Here is a 15,272-nt window from a genome sequence, read left to right as displayed (position 1 = left end):
TGACCAGAACTGTGCTGAGTATTCTAGACTGTCCAGTGTTTATGCAGTTCCAGCCTATCTTCTGAACAACTATAATCTATATCTCAGCTAAGAAAGAAAAGTATCCCATGGACCATAGCTTATCTGCTCCAAGGAGAACTGAAGTCCCTCATTCATCCCTGGTACCATTTAAATGAATCTCCTCTGCACCCTCACTAAGTCCTTGATTTCCTTCCTAAAGTGGTGCCCAGAATTAGATACATTGCTGCAGCTAAGACCTAACCAGCAGTTTAGAAAAATGATTTAATGCATATTCTTCTCCAAATTGGTCCACTTACAAAAATTAGTGAACGCTTGGTGCTGCTGTTTCATTAAATCCCACATTTTTTGTGCAAAATCTAATATTTATGTATAAACAGACTTCCATAATATCCAAATACTCGCAAAAAATATAAATGTTATATCTTAGTCAGAGGCAGCTTGAATCTGCCACCATAAAATGTAAACTTCAGAATCAAAATAGAATGAATAAATGTTTTATTGACATGTTACTCAATTGTGAACAGCATTGGCCATGAAAAAATATTTTCACCAAAAAAACATTTTTGATGATCCGTCTCATTAAAAATTGAGAGGTCTCCGGGGAAATCCTAGAGGGAAAATGGTGATGTGATTTGTGCTGCAGTTAAAGCTTCCACTTCCACGTGCTCTTTGATTAAGTGAAGTGAAGTGAATCTAGCCATGAAACAAGCTCATCGTTCCAACTGCTTTCTTTAAAAATTTCTTTTGAGTTGGTTGAAAATAAATTCTCACTGAAGATGATCTATTATGTCAAGTGAATTAAATACAGCAGAAAATTAAAATCATTGTGCTTCTTCATGGAACAAGATTCACAAAGTAATTAAACCTTTTGATACAGGATGACAAAAGTACAATATACATAATTAGAACCAAGATGCCTTTAAGGTAGGTAAAAACCAAAAACTGAACAAAGGCATCAAAAATGATTGATGGCAAAATACCAACTGACAAGAAAGCAAGCTCCTAAAAATGCAACAGTTCAAGCAGCCTTCTAACACTGTACCACGTTCCTGTGTGTGGCATGTGCACATGCGTGTTACATGTGCCTGGGCATGTGGTATGTTTCTTTGTGGATTACAGCATGCCTGCCATATATATGCACACCCGAACACGCCTGAGGCAAACAATAGTCAATGTATTCACCCCGGTAACCTACGCCAAGCAGCAGCTTATGTCAGTGTCTGTACATTCACTGAAACATACAAGTGCTGGAACCTCAAAATCCATGACCTGGGAAACAAAAATCAATCAGTTACAGTCACTACGCCTCTGGTAACATGAGTTTGCGCAGATTTACAAACCACACGCAGGCCAAGTAAAAGCTGCTCATAACATTCATTCGATTTATAATCAACAATCGCCTCTTGTTCTGTAATTCTGATGGCACTCCACTTACATTAATAACTCCCCATCCTATCCCATATATACTAGGTATTTTTAAAAATTCATCAATGAGGTATGTGCACACTTATGAATAAAATAAATGACAAATTCTTAGGACTGTGCACAGCTTTTATTCAGCTACAAAATCCCCGTTGGGTAGAGGGGTCTAGCATGTCTCGCGAATTTGTGCAGAGTCCGCATTATCTTCAATCGTTTTAACCCCATTTTTTGCACATCCCTTTTAACTTTACAGTACAATAGACTATAGTGCACAACATGATTCAAAGTCAGACAGTGACCCCCAACTGGGCACTGGGCTTCTGATTGGTGGGCAATAAGCCAATCAGTGCTGGTGTCATTAGGTACACCTAATGATGAATGGGACAGCCACAGGAGTTCTACACAGCAGTGGTGAATCAGATTTTGGTTCCAGGGATGACCCAAGCTGGGCCAGGTTTCATTCCTGGCTGGAGTCTTTGCTGGGACCGCCGTCCAGATAGATTTTCAGTGCTTTCTCTTTGCGAGGTGAGTAGTTCACACGGTGGCCTGATTTTTGCAGCCGGCTGCTTTCTTTCTTCAGTAGCCCGTTGCGTTGTTCATTGGTCATCTCCATCTGGGCTTCAGTTTTGTCTCTGCAGAGAAAAGGTGCAGGGAAACGAATTAATTAACAGGCTGCCAGGAATACACTTATTTAGAATGATGGACTTTGGGATTTATTTTCCTAAAGGCACGTATTGGGATGATATCTTGTAATGATCGCACTCACCCAATAAAGAAGCCACTTTAAAGTAATGCATCAAATAATTTACAGCAATTTATTTCCAAATATCTTAATCCAAACACACAACTTTTAATCTGATCTCAAAAACGGTTCACTCAAAAAGTCTGATGGGGCAAGGTCCATCAGCAACTTCAATGGAGATCGCCAACACATTGTAATAAATTCATAGAAGATTGTGGGTTAAAGTCCCACTCCAGTGACTTGAGGGCGGCATGGTAGCACAGTGTTAGCACTGTTGCTTCACAGCGCCAGAATCCCAGGTTTGATTCCCGCAAGGTTACTGTCTGTGCGGAGTCTGCACGTTCTCCCCGTGTCTACGTGGGTTCCTCCGGGTGCTCCGGCTTCCTCCCACAAGTCCTGAAAGAACTGCTTGTTAGGGTAATTTGGACATTCTGAATTCTCCCTCAGTATCCTGAACAGGTGGTGGAATGTGGCTACTAGGGGATTTTCACAGTAACTTCATTGCACTGCTAATGTAAGCCTATTTGTGACAATAATAAAGATTATTTTATTTTTTCGGAGCACAAGATTCCAGGTTGTCATTCCAGTGTAGTACTGAGGTAGTAAGAACTTAATTGGCTGTAAAACACTTTGAGATTTTCAAATCGCAAATAGTGCCATACATATGAAAATCTGTCTTTTTCTATTGACCCGACAATGATTATTTCAATAGATCAGTGTTACTGTATTAGAGATGACAAAATGCGATTGCCGCGTAGTTTGGCGAATCCATTTACCTGTAAAAGATGACTGCTCCATCATCACAGATGTAAAGTGGCCAGACATTCAAAGTTGAGACTTTAGGATTCCAGTCCAAATCCTGGTGAATTTCCAGTACTGAAATGTCACATGGAAACGTTCCCCTGCCCTGCACAATACAACAAATGAAGCATTAATGGATTATCAGCGATGCCCCTTTGTGTTAAGAAGCCATTAAATCAATCTGTTGAAAATTGCCATTTGTAGAAGAAGCTTATTGCGGCAGGTATCTGGAGATTGAAGCATTCGGGGGAGGAGGAAACCGATATTTTCTGATAACTTGTCTACTTTTTCCAAAATAGGTAGCATACCAGAGCACACAATGCCTCGCAGAGTGAAAAATCTGAAAGGCTGGGAATCGCTGCAATAATGTATCAATATATGATCTGTCAACAGAACATAGAACATTACAGCGCAGTACAGGCCCTTCGGCCCTCGATGTTGCGCCGACCTGTGAAACCACTCTAAAGCCCATCTACACTATTCCCTTATCATCCATATGTCTATCCAATGACCATTTGAATGCTCTTCGTGTTGGCGAGTCCACTACTGCACGCAATACTCCAAAAGCGGCCGCACCAGAGTTTTGTACAGCTGCAACATAACCTCATGGCTCCGAAACTCGATCCCTCTACCAATAAAAGCTAACACACCATACACTTTCTTAACAACCCTCTCAACCTGGGTGGCAACTTTCAGGGATCTATGTACATGGACACCGAGATCTCTCTGCTCATCCACACTGCCAAGAATCTTACCATTAACAGGGCGAGATAAAGTAGGATGAGAGGAGCTTCATGTCAGAACAGGTCAGTTTCTTGTATGGCCTGTTCCTGTACTGTAATATTCTATGCAAAATAAAAAAGTGACAAAACTGTCAGCTTGGGCTGACCAAGTGGCAAGTAATATTCATGCCACACAAGTGCCAGGCAGTGATCATCGCCAAGTAGAGAAGGTCTAACCATCACTCCCTTACATTGTTGAATTATCACCATCCAGGAGGTTACCATTAATCATAAACTGAACTCGACTAGCCATATAAATACTGTAACTGCAATAACAGGTCAGAGGCTAGTCCTGCGACGAGTAACTCGCTTCCTAACTCCCCAAAGCCATCAAGTCAGGAGTGTGGTGGAATACTCTCCGCTTGTCTGGATGAGTGAAGTTTCAATAACACTCAAGAGCATGACACATCCAGGACAAAGCAGCCCGTTTGGTTGCTACCCCTTCCACAAACATTAATTCCCACCACCACCGACGAACAGTGGCAGCCATGTGCATCATCTGCAAGTTGCACTGCAGGAACTCACCAAGGTTCCTTCGGGAGCATCTACCAAACCCACAACCACTACCATCTAGAACAAGAGCAACAGATACCTGGGAACACCAACCATCTGGAGGTTCCCCTCCAAGTCAATTACCGTCCCGACTTGGAAATATATCGCCGCTCGTTCACTGTTGCTGGGTCAAAATCCTGGAACTCCCTCCCTAACAGCACTGTGGGTGCACCTACACCCTCAGGGGCTGCAACGGTTCAAGAAAGCAGCTCACCACAGCTTTCTCAAGGGCAACTAGAGAAGGGCAATAAATACTGGCCTAGCCAGGGACACCCACATCCCATAAACAAATTTTAAAAACTATACTCTTATAATGAATTACATTTCAAAATAACTGAATGAGTACTTTGAGGTGTTCCTTTTAAACTACTCACCTTAGCAAATTCTATGTTTTCAATGGGAATTTCACTTATTGCATGTAACTGTGGAAAAACATAAAAACACACAAAAGATCATCAGCCAGAACACAGCAAGGTGTTTCACAGAATTCTGCCATGTGCACGATTACTACGGTAGTTTATTTCATAACTGACTTGGTCACCTTGCACTACCATTATTTCTCCCATTCGATTAGATTTAAATGCTGAACTACTCGCACCAGGTATCGTCAGAATTGGACAGGGAATAGGTATTAAAGTGCAACCTGAAAACAATGATCTTTTGGGGAATTTGGGTTGATATTATCTGCATGCTGATGTATCTGGAACAGCAGTGGCCACAGCTAACAGCTCATGGGCTTAAACATATATTCCACAATCTCTCATGTTTATACCCCAAGGGGTCATTCAACCAGCCCAATGCACCCAAAGCAGACCTCCGAGGTGACTCTCAGACCTCCGGGGTGCCTCTCAGTTCAATTTCCCTACCCTTTCAACATTTGGCTCACCTTGCCTGTTTTGGCTGTTTGAAAGAACTATCCACTAATTCCCATGTCCTTGTTCTTAACCCACTTTGATTTTTGAAAAATTCATCAGTTTCCTTTATGTGGTTAGATTTTCTGCAAATTATAAACTTGTTTTCATACTTTAACATTTTGGAGAATGAGACAACTCTACCTTTACTGTCCCATGAACCTGCAGTGAAGTTTGCTTTTGCATTCCGATTCTGCAAATTCTGACACCCCCTTTGTCTAAACCTCTATCTTTCCCAAAAGTCCATGTACTGCATTTCCCTCATCTACCTCATCGGTCAGCAGCTCAAAGAATTCTACAACACACAATTGTCCCTTTTGGAATCCATTGTAATTGCGAGTTTAAAATTAAATGTTAAATTATCCAAATTCTCTCTTTTTAGGAAGCGATAAACAAATTGGCCACTCTCCTGTTCTCTGTCCCATATCCACTCCCAATTGAGCTCTCCGGCCTCTAATTTGTTTCCTTATTTCGTCAATTAGAAAACAAATCTTGAAATAAAATGCAAGAGAAATGTGGAGATGAAATACACCTTGCATGAAAGCAGTGAAAGTATCTACTAAGTGCTTTGGAACTTTTTTCTGATGTTGAAGGAAGGCATTGTACAATTGCAAGTTGTTGTTGAGTGTGCAGATATCGCCCTCCCCACCCGTGCTTTAATATCACGTTGACTGCCGTAACCATGATTTATAACCTTTCACAACAATCGATGGAATTGCTTCCTTCATAGCTTATTTTCCAATTTGCCCAATGTAAGAATGAAACAATACATAATGTGGCGTAACTTCCTGGGAGTGAGCGCCAATAAACAACTTCAGTGAGAGACAGCACCAATAGTTGTTAATCAATGAGAAGAAAGGATTGAGAAAGAAACAGAGGAATGATGGAGGGAGTTAATTAGCATTAAATCAGGTGTAGAAAGAGAAGTAAAGAGGGAAACAAAGATTAGGTTGAGACAAAAGGGATAAAGGACAAGTACAAAATCTTCTAAAATCCATTGGCAACCTGTAGGAATGAGGTTGAATGGTGTCAAATGGTTAAACGAACACCTTTGTAGGCCAGGGAGGTTAATTGCCATTGTTTTAGCATTATTGATATTAAAATGGTACTCAAGTTGTTAATTATAAACCCTAATTTTCTGTGGTGTGTTTGATGGCTATTTAAAATGGTAATCCAACAAGAACAGGATTATTTGTGTGAAGCTATCAGAGGAGTGACGTAAATTGACCAGCAAATTCTGCAGATTTACAAATCTCTTCACCCCCTGAACAGAATGGCTTGTGCATTAATATTGACACACATTTTTAAAATAAATATTTTTATTCCAAATGTAGCAAAACAACAACTCATATACACCATCAGAACAATCAAATGCAAAAGTTTGTCATTTTCCGTTTTAACAAAACTAACTTTGGTAATACCCCCTAAAGAAAAGGAGGGAAGACAAAAAGGAAACCCCAATCGTCGTCCCCCCCCCCCACCCCCACCACACACCGCCCAGCTGCTGGCTACAGACAGGTCCTAAAGACAGTGATGAACTGCTCCCATCTGGAGCGGAACCGTTCCTCCGACCCTCTGATGGCCTTTTTGTTTCCAGCAATAGAAATTCTGCCAGGTCCGCCGGCTAGTAAAAGGCCCTAGTGGTGCTGCCAACCTCCATCCGAGCAAAATTTGACGCTGGACTATCAGGGAGACAAAGGCCAAGACATCAGCCCCCTTTCCCCTTAAGAAGCAACGGCAGGTCCATCAGCAGACATTGCTTCATCCTAACCCCCCCAATCTCCTGAAAGGAAGTATCGTATCTGCAGGTATCTGAATGTTCTCCCACTCGGGAGTTGAAATTTCTCCACCTACTCCTCCATCCCCACAAACCTACCGTCCACATACAGATCCCTGAACTTCTCGACCCCTCTTGTCAACCACATTTTGGATGTTGCATCCATCTCACACGGAATGAATTTGTGGGTTACTGCATATTGGCGCATGGGCAGCACGGTAGCACAGTGGGTAGCACTGTTACTTCACAGCTCCAGGGTCCTAAGTTCGATTCCCGGCTTGGGTCACTGTCTGTGTGGAGTCTGCACGCTCTCCCTTTGTCTGCGTGGGTTTCCTCCGGGTGCTCCAGTTTCCACCCACAAGTCCCGAAAGGCATGCTGTTAGGTGAATTAGATATTCTGAATTCTCCCTCCATGTACCCGAACAGGTGCCAGAATGTGGCGACTGGGAGCTTTTCACAGTAACTTAATTTGCAGTGTTAATGTAAGCCTACTTGTGACAATAAAGATTATTATTATATTATTATCCCGGAGTTTAAAAGGTAGCCTGAATTGGTTCTAGATTCTCAGCAATGCCACCACCACTGGGCGCATCGTAAACCTGCCCGGCGAGAATGTTCCCTGCTTCCCCTTTCAATGCCTCTCCAGCCCTTCGATGACTTAAGTGCGGCTACCAGAGGTTCAATCGTCAGAGCAACAGCAATGGGAACAACTGGCATCCCTGCTTAATGCCTCTGTTCAGCCTGAAGTAGTCTGAGCTCACCATCTTTATCTGGACATTCGCCATAGGAGCATAGTATAGCAATTTTACCCATAAATGTTGGTCCAAACCTAAATCTTTCCAGGACCTCCAAGAGGTACCTCCACTCCACCAGATCAAAGGCCTTCTGTGCATCCGTGGAAATTACCACTTCAGGTATCTCCTCCCTGGATGGAGACATGACCACACATAACAGTCGCCCGAGGTTGGCTGACAACTCTGCCCGAGACAACCTGGTCTGGTCCTCTGCAATCACCGCTGGCAAGCAAACCTCCAGCCACTTCGGCAGAACCTTGGCCAGCAGTTTTGCATCGGTGTTCAGTAGGTAGATGGGTCTGTATGATCCACACTCCACCAAATCTTTGTCTTTTTCAGGATCAGTGAAATTGACACCTGTGCTAATGTGGGCGGCAAAATCCCCTGGGGACAGTGAGTCTTTGAACATGGGTGACACGGTAGCACAGTGGTTAGCACTGTTGCTTCACAGTGGCAGGATCCCAGGTTCAATTCCCAGCTTGGGTCACTGTCTATGCAGAGTCTGCACGTTCTCCCCGTGTCTGCGTGGATTTCCTCCGGGTGCTCCGGTTTCCTCTCAAGTCCTGAAAGACATGCTGCTAGGTGAATTGGACATACTGAATTCTCCTGAAGTGTAACCGAACAGGCGCCAGAGTTTGGAACCTCGGGGCTTTTCACAGTAATTTAATTGTTAATGTAAGCCTACTTATGACAATAAAGATTATTATCCCAAGTAGATATGGCGCCAACACTGCAGCAAATCACTTTTAGTAGTCTACTGGAAAACCGTTGGTCCCAGTGTCTTACCCGATGCATAGAGCTGATACCACCCATAACCTCCTCCAGTCCCAACAATCACTGCTCCCTCATCCCCTGTACCCTTGGAAAATCCAGCCCGTTCAGGAATTGCTTCATCCACAAGTCCTGCTCCGGTGCCTCAGATTTGTACAGCTCCCTGTAGAAAGCCCCAAAGGCTCCATTAATCTCCTCCGGAGCCGTGACCAGCTGGCCCCCCTCCTCCCTACCCTAGACTATCTCCCTTTTGGCTGCATGCCTGCCTCAACTGGTGAGCCAGTGGTGGCTGGCCTCGTCACCATACTCGTGAAAGGCCCCTCCTGAGCGTGGAGGTGGTTCACCACCTCCGCGGTTGAAACCTGCTCAAAATACATATGTAGTCTTTTTCTTTCTACTAGCAACTCTGTCATTGGGGCTTCGGAATACTGCCTGTGCATCTCCAGAATGGAGCCAATCAACATAAGTCTGTCCACTCTCTCCACCCTGTCCCTATGGGCCTTATACGACATTGTCTCTCCTCTGATCACTGCCTTCAGTGCCTCCCAGAATATAGAGGGCAAAAACTCCCCATTGATTGTCATTCTCGGAATTTCCGATGACCGAGGCCATCTTCTCATGGAAGCAGTTGTCTGCAAGGAGTGCCATATCCAGCCTTGAAGGAGGACCCTGTGTCCGACTCGACTCCAATCTCACATCCACATATGTGGCGCGTGATCTGAAATTACAATCGCTGAATATTTAGGCCCCAGCACTCCCGGAGGCAATGATTTCACCACCTCAAAAAAATCTATTTGAGAGTACACCCAATGGAGGTGAGGAAGAGAATTCCCTCTCTTGGATGATTGAACCTCCAGAGGTCCAACCGTCTTCCTACCTGTTCCATGAATTTGCCAATTCCCTTGCTATTCCGGTCTTAACAAAAGACCTGGGCTCAACTTGACCAATATTGGGTTCAGCACGCAGTTGAAGTCACCCCCTATATCAGTTGATGAGAGTTAAGGTTGGGGATCCCTGCCAGTGCTTTCTTAATGAAGTCAACAGCGTTCCAATTCATTAGCACCACCGGTGCATTCTCCAGAACCCCACTCACCATTACATATCTTCTCACCCCCACCATGTTGGCCACCGTGAAGACCATCTTCTTATTGAAAATTATAGCCAACCATCTCGCCCTCATGTCGAAATCCGATTGGCAAGATCCCTTGGGGACAGTGAGTCTTTGAACATGGGCGGCACGGTAGCACAGTGGTTAGCACTGTTGCTCTTCCATAGTCTTGTCTGATTCCTGGTCCTCAAATGCACATCTTGTATAAAGACTACGTCAGCTTCCAGGATTTTCAGGTGGGTAAACACCTGGACGCTCGTGACTGGATCATTTAGACCCCTCACTTGCAGGTGATAGTCCTGACAGGAAGTCTCTCAACTCCCCCTCTATTAGGGTCAACCATTCGTGGATAGGCCTCCGCATGCCCAGGTCAATCTCTTTCCCCAAACCATCCAAGATGGCCACCACCCTCATTCAACTCCTTAAACACCTGTGTGGCACTAACAGCCTCAAGCCCTGTTTTCCCCATCCAAAATCGCCTGTGCCAGAGGAAAGAAAAAGGAGTAAAGGAATAAAAGAAAAAGCCAAAAATAAGCCCCCTTCAACCAGCATCTATATGATTCAGCCTGGAACTATATAAAAGCAAAACTGTCAAGCACTGTATATAACAGCAAAATGTACATGTAACAAAACACAGAATTTCCATAACTTTGTGCACCTGCACTCAACTTACTCCCAGCCCATTTTATCGTTATAAAATCGTTTGTCTCTTCCAGCATGTTAAAGAAATGCTCTTTGTTTTTGAACATAACCCAAAGTTTTGCCGTGTACGACATTCCAAATTGGATATTACCCTTAAATAACACCATCTTGGCCTTGTTAAAATTCTGCCAGGACATGCCCAATGTCCTGATATATGTGGACAGAGTGTCCCTCCCAGTTACAGGACACGGTGGTCCTCGCCCTTTTCAAAATGTGCTCCTTGTCCTGGAATTTATGAAGACGGACGATCACTGGCCGCGGTGGATCCCCAGCTCTCGGCTTCTGTCACAGCGACCAATGAGCTCGGTGGGGGTTTTAGTGAAGACCCCCTCACCAACCAGCTCCCCGAGCATAATCAGTGGGGCTGTTACGTCCGACGCCCTCCGGTAACCCGACGAACCGTAAGTTCTAGCACCTGGACCTATTCTTCTGGTCGCCTTGAGGACCTTTTGAGCCACCACCAGTATCACAGTTTCTATCTCCAATATGGCAATCCGTTCGTCATGTTCCAAGGCCACCTTCTCTATCTCCCGGATTGTCGCGCCTTGCGACTCCAGCTGCTGCTCCACCCTTACCAGTGATACGCAAAGAGGTGCTACTGCCGTCTTGATCGCTGCGGCCAGATCTTCCTTCGCTGCCTGTCTGTGGCTCTTGAACTCACCCGTAATAAAAGCCATCAGTTTCTCAGTGGAGGACAGGGCGGGCGTCGGCAACTGGGAAAAGTCCACCATGTTTTTTTTCTGTGCCGCCACGCGGCTCCTCTATTTTCCTTTCAGTTTTTGCTGCCGCCAGCCGACAGTTCACACTCACAGAGCTGTTGAAGACGATCAATTTAATCTGCCCCTTTCCAACTGTAGTGCCATTCTCCGGGGAGAAAAAGGTTTAAAACTAGGTCTTTAAGTGGGAACTGCCCCGCATGCGGCCGCTTAGTCCATGGCCGCCACTGGAAATCGACATGCATTGTTAACCATTATTCTTCCAGCAAGATTCAGCCCAAGAATCATGAAATTGGAAAAGTTTTCAGTATCTAATAAAGCATCCCACCATATTAATATTGAGACACTTTCTCCCTGCTCAAAAAAGGATGGCTGCTTGAAGTGACTGACCTTTTCTTTCAGCTCCTCAACACTGCTGCTCTCCAGGACGATTTCTTGGAAGGGCTCCAGCTTCATGCGGGATGGCTGCCACTGTCTGGTCAACACTGCTAATTGTGACAAGGACTTCATTTTCTCAGGCTCTGAAGGAAAGACCAAAAGAATGTCAGAGAAATGTCAGCAGGGGCCCGGTTACCACTCTTTTTAAACTTCAGATTAGAGCTGCAAATTATTCAGGTGGTATAATACTCATCAGCAAAGAGATCGGTGAGCCAGAAGCTGGCTTACTTTTCCACCACACAGTCTCCCCTCTAAATTACTCATCCTGACGAGCTCATGCAGCACCATTCCTTTGATACAAAAACGGAAAGACTGGACAATCTCAGCAGGTCTGACAGCATCACTGGAGCATAGTGGGTATGGAACATTCTACCAACAACACGACAGCTATCCCCAAACTTTGTTCAACATCATATCCCAGTTGATGCAACTCACTGAGAAGGACAAGGGCAGCAAGCCAGTGTAAACTTGGCATCTCCAAGTCTCCCCTCTAAATTACTCATCCTGACGAGCTCATGCAGCACCATTCCTTTGATACAAAAACAGAAAGACTGGACAATCTCAGCAGGTCTGACAGCATCTCTGGAGAGAGAAGGGCGCTAATGTTTTGAGTCTGAATGGCTCTTTGGCAAAGCTAGAGAGAAGTGGAAATGGGGTCAGATTTATACTGCAGTGAGGGGTTGCGTGAATCGGTGGGCCTGGATGGGGGCCAGTGATAGGTGGAGATTGACAAAGATGTCGAGGGCAGATGACAAAAGGAATTGTAAGAATTCTAGGGCCTAAAGCTCCAAACTTTACTTAATTCCCTCTACTTTTGTGACCAAAATTTTGGTCTTCTATCTTAAAATCCCTTCATGTGGTGCAGTCTCAAATTTGGTTTGATAATGTTCCTGTGAATCACTTGAGGATGGTTATCTATATTAAAGCTCCTACATAAATACAAGTTGTTGTTGAAGTAGCATTACCATCAAGTGCCTCAAGGAAAACTTCCCAGTTACTGGAGATGTTGATGTCTTCCTCATAGATGTGATAGTCGAGAAAGATTGTTCCAGGGTTCTTCCAGGTTTTCTTCCTCAGTCTAAACCTGTCAAAATGCAAGAGAGATTGTTAACCATGGGAAGCCTGCTTATCTCGCAGAGATGTAGTGCTTTAATGCATCAATTGCGTAGTAACATGAAGCAGCCTGAAAAATTATCTAATTCAAGTGCCTGTGCTTTCATCAACTCAGCATTCTTCTTTCAATCAGTGATTCCTGCAATTAGTGCAGGATTATTTTTTAAAAAAATAGAATTATAGAATTCCTATGGTGCAGGGAGCCATTCGGCCCATCAAGTCTACACTGACCCTTTGAAAGAGCACTCCACCCAAGTCCACTCCCCTGTCCTATTCCAATAATCCCTGGGCACCAAGAGACAATTTAGCATGGCCAATCCGTCTAACGTGCACATCTTTGGACTGTGGGAGGAAACCGGAGCACCATTTACCATTACCAAAAAAAGTTTTTAAAAAAATCAATCAGGATAGTCATACACATTCTCAGCCAGGAATGGCTGATGGAATTGCAATTCAGTTACGTATACTTTTGGAAATCCCTTTACCAGGTTAAATTGGAAATTTTAGTCCTGCTGGTACAGGAATCACTGACTGAAAGAAGAATGCTGAGCTGATGAAAGCACAGGCACTTTAATTAGATAATTTTTCAGGCTGTCTTCATGTTACTAAGCAATTAATGCATTAAAATATAAAATTCTGACCTTTAAAGATCATGATATAAATCCCGCAGGGGACCAAGAGAATTATAATACGCTGGGAAAGACAAGATGGGATGAATGACCTCCTATGTGACCTCATATGGCCAGATGTTACTTTAGAAATAAGCCATGTTTGGCATCTAGCTCCTTCAAATGATTACAGGACAAGCTAATGCCAATTCCTACCTGTCAATGCCGAGATCTAGCCCACACTGCTCCCTCAACTGAGGCAGGAGCTCCTCCTTTGATTGGCGCACCGTCATGCCTTTAGCAAACACAGCATCGAGCAGAAATTTACAGGGCTGAAATACAAGAGCACAAGTAGAGTATACACACAACAATCTTTTGTTTAAACACTCTTCGTTCATTGGAAAGTCATGAGGGGCTAAGAGTATTCAACTTCCCAGGTTTAAATTTTTCCAGTTACCACAAGATATTTGCCCATTCATCAGATACACCTATAATTGTCCTGATGCAACTGAAAAATAGGCTCTAGAACTTGCTGGTGAAACATGGACAACAGTACTTATTGCCCATCCCTACTTGTCCAGAGGCACGAAGAGTCAGCAATGGTGTGGAACAGGAAGCAATTACATACAAAAGCCTATTGTACAAGAGGAATAATAATAATAATCTTTATTGTCACAAGTAGGCTTACATTAACACTGCAATGAAGTAACTGTGAAAAGCCCCTAGTCGCCACATTACGGCGCCTGTTCGGGTACACTGAGGGAGAATTCAGAATGTCCAAATTACCTAATAGCACGTCTTTCGGGAGCACCCAGAGGAAACCCATGCAGACACGGGGAGAACGTGCAGGCTCTGCTCCGCACAGACAATGACCCAAGCCAGGAATCGAACCTGGGACCCTTGTGTTGTGAAGCAACAATGCTAAGCACTGTGCTACCGTGTTGCCAGTCAGGGGGTTTGGTCACAATACAGTAGTTTTTCAAGGTCATTCTAGGAGTGCATGTCCACAAGTTATCTGATGGGAATTGAACTCTCACTTTGCTAGTCTAGTGTGAACTATTGTTAAGAACCCCGCCAGTGTTAAATGCGAGGGTATCCCAAAAACCAGAAGGGTAACTTGGAACACTAGTTCTTAGAGGTGTACATTTCTAATGTGGTATATGGAGAGAAAAGATATGTGAACCAGGGAAGAATAGTCCAGTCATTGTGTGATCAGTTAATAAATAATTTTTAGGAATAAAAAACACACAAGAAGGACTATAATACACCACAACATTTAATTACACTGATGGCCAAATGCACAAAGTATTACATGAAGTTACCCCTTGGGTCCCAGCTACCTAAGTTTCCTGAAGTCTGAGACACCCCTTTGTTCCCAAACAACATCAAATATTAGATAACTCGGAGTGAAATCCAACAGTTAATTACCACACAGAGGTTATTTGGCCAAGTTTGGGAAAACCATCTTTAGTTTCAGCAAAGGCGAAATCTTCTCGATTCGAGTTTCGGATCTTAACCAGCTGCCCGTTTAGCAATAACTTGTGGGGGCGAAACCCACGCAAACACGGGGAGAATGTGCAAACTCCACACGGACAATGACCCAGTGCCGGGATCGAACCGGGGACCTTGGCGCCGTGAGACAGCAGTGCTAACCACTGGGCCACCGTGCTGCACTAACTTTTAAAATATTTTATCCCAATGTCATTTAAAAAAAAAAAATCTTCCCTAATTCTTAGTTCCTCACAATTTTCTATTTCAATGGATACTATTCCAAACAGGCTTTGTGTAGTGAGTTAAAGAAACATTTTAGTGGGGACGGGCACAAAATTTGCCTTCCTTGGTAAATCAAAGATTTTACGACACGGGAGGCTGCCACTTGGCCCATCATATCTATACCGGTATTCCCACAACCTCTTCTGCTTGTGACCCACTGGTAAGTTTAAACTTTTGGAGCAACCTACTGACAAAGTTGCAGCAGGCAGAGTTCAAAGGAAGCCACCTAGCTCTGCAAAGT

The 15,272-nt window shown here is 44.0% G+C and overlaps 1 protein-coding gene across 3 annotated transcripts in view; it reads right to left on the bottom strand.

Annotated features, from left to right (window-relative positions):
• Positions 1 to 499: 499 nt before the first annotated feature.
• Positions 500 to 15,272, bottom strand: part of usp47 (ubiquitin specific peptidase 47) — a 259,715-nt gene continuing 244,942 nt past the window's right edge. For all 3 annotated transcript variants that reach the window (XM_072466172.1, XM_072466171.1, XM_072466170.1), the window contains 6 exons: positions 13,475 to 13,590; positions 12,503 to 12,621; positions 11,490 to 11,620; positions 4,695 to 4,742; positions 2,962 to 3,092; positions 500 to 2,075 (listed from right to left, as the gene is read on the bottom strand). In XM_072466172.1, the coding sequence (XP_072322273.1) occupies positions 1,901 to 2,075; positions 2,962 to 3,092; positions 4,695 to 4,742; positions 11,490 to 11,620; positions 12,503 to 12,621; positions 13,475 to 13,590 (720 nt within the window). In that variant the 3' untranslated portion in view covers positions 500 to 1,900. The remainder of the gene's footprint in view (positions 2,076 to 2,961; positions 3,093 to 4,694; positions 4,743 to 11,489; positions 11,621 to 12,502; positions 12,622 to 13,474; positions 13,591 to 15,272) is intronic.

The sequence above is a fragment of the Scyliorhinus torazame genome, chromosome 10 (assembly GCF_047496885.1).
Source record: "Scyliorhinus torazame isolate Kashiwa2021f chromosome 10, sScyTor2.1, whole genome shotgun sequence".
Lineage (NCBI taxonomy): Eukaryota > Metazoa > Chordata > Chondrichthyes > Carcharhiniformes > Scyliorhinidae > Scyliorhinus > Scyliorhinus torazame.
The sequence above is the reverse complement of the archived record's forward strand: the minus strand, read 5'-3'. Positions and strand labels throughout refer to the sequence as shown.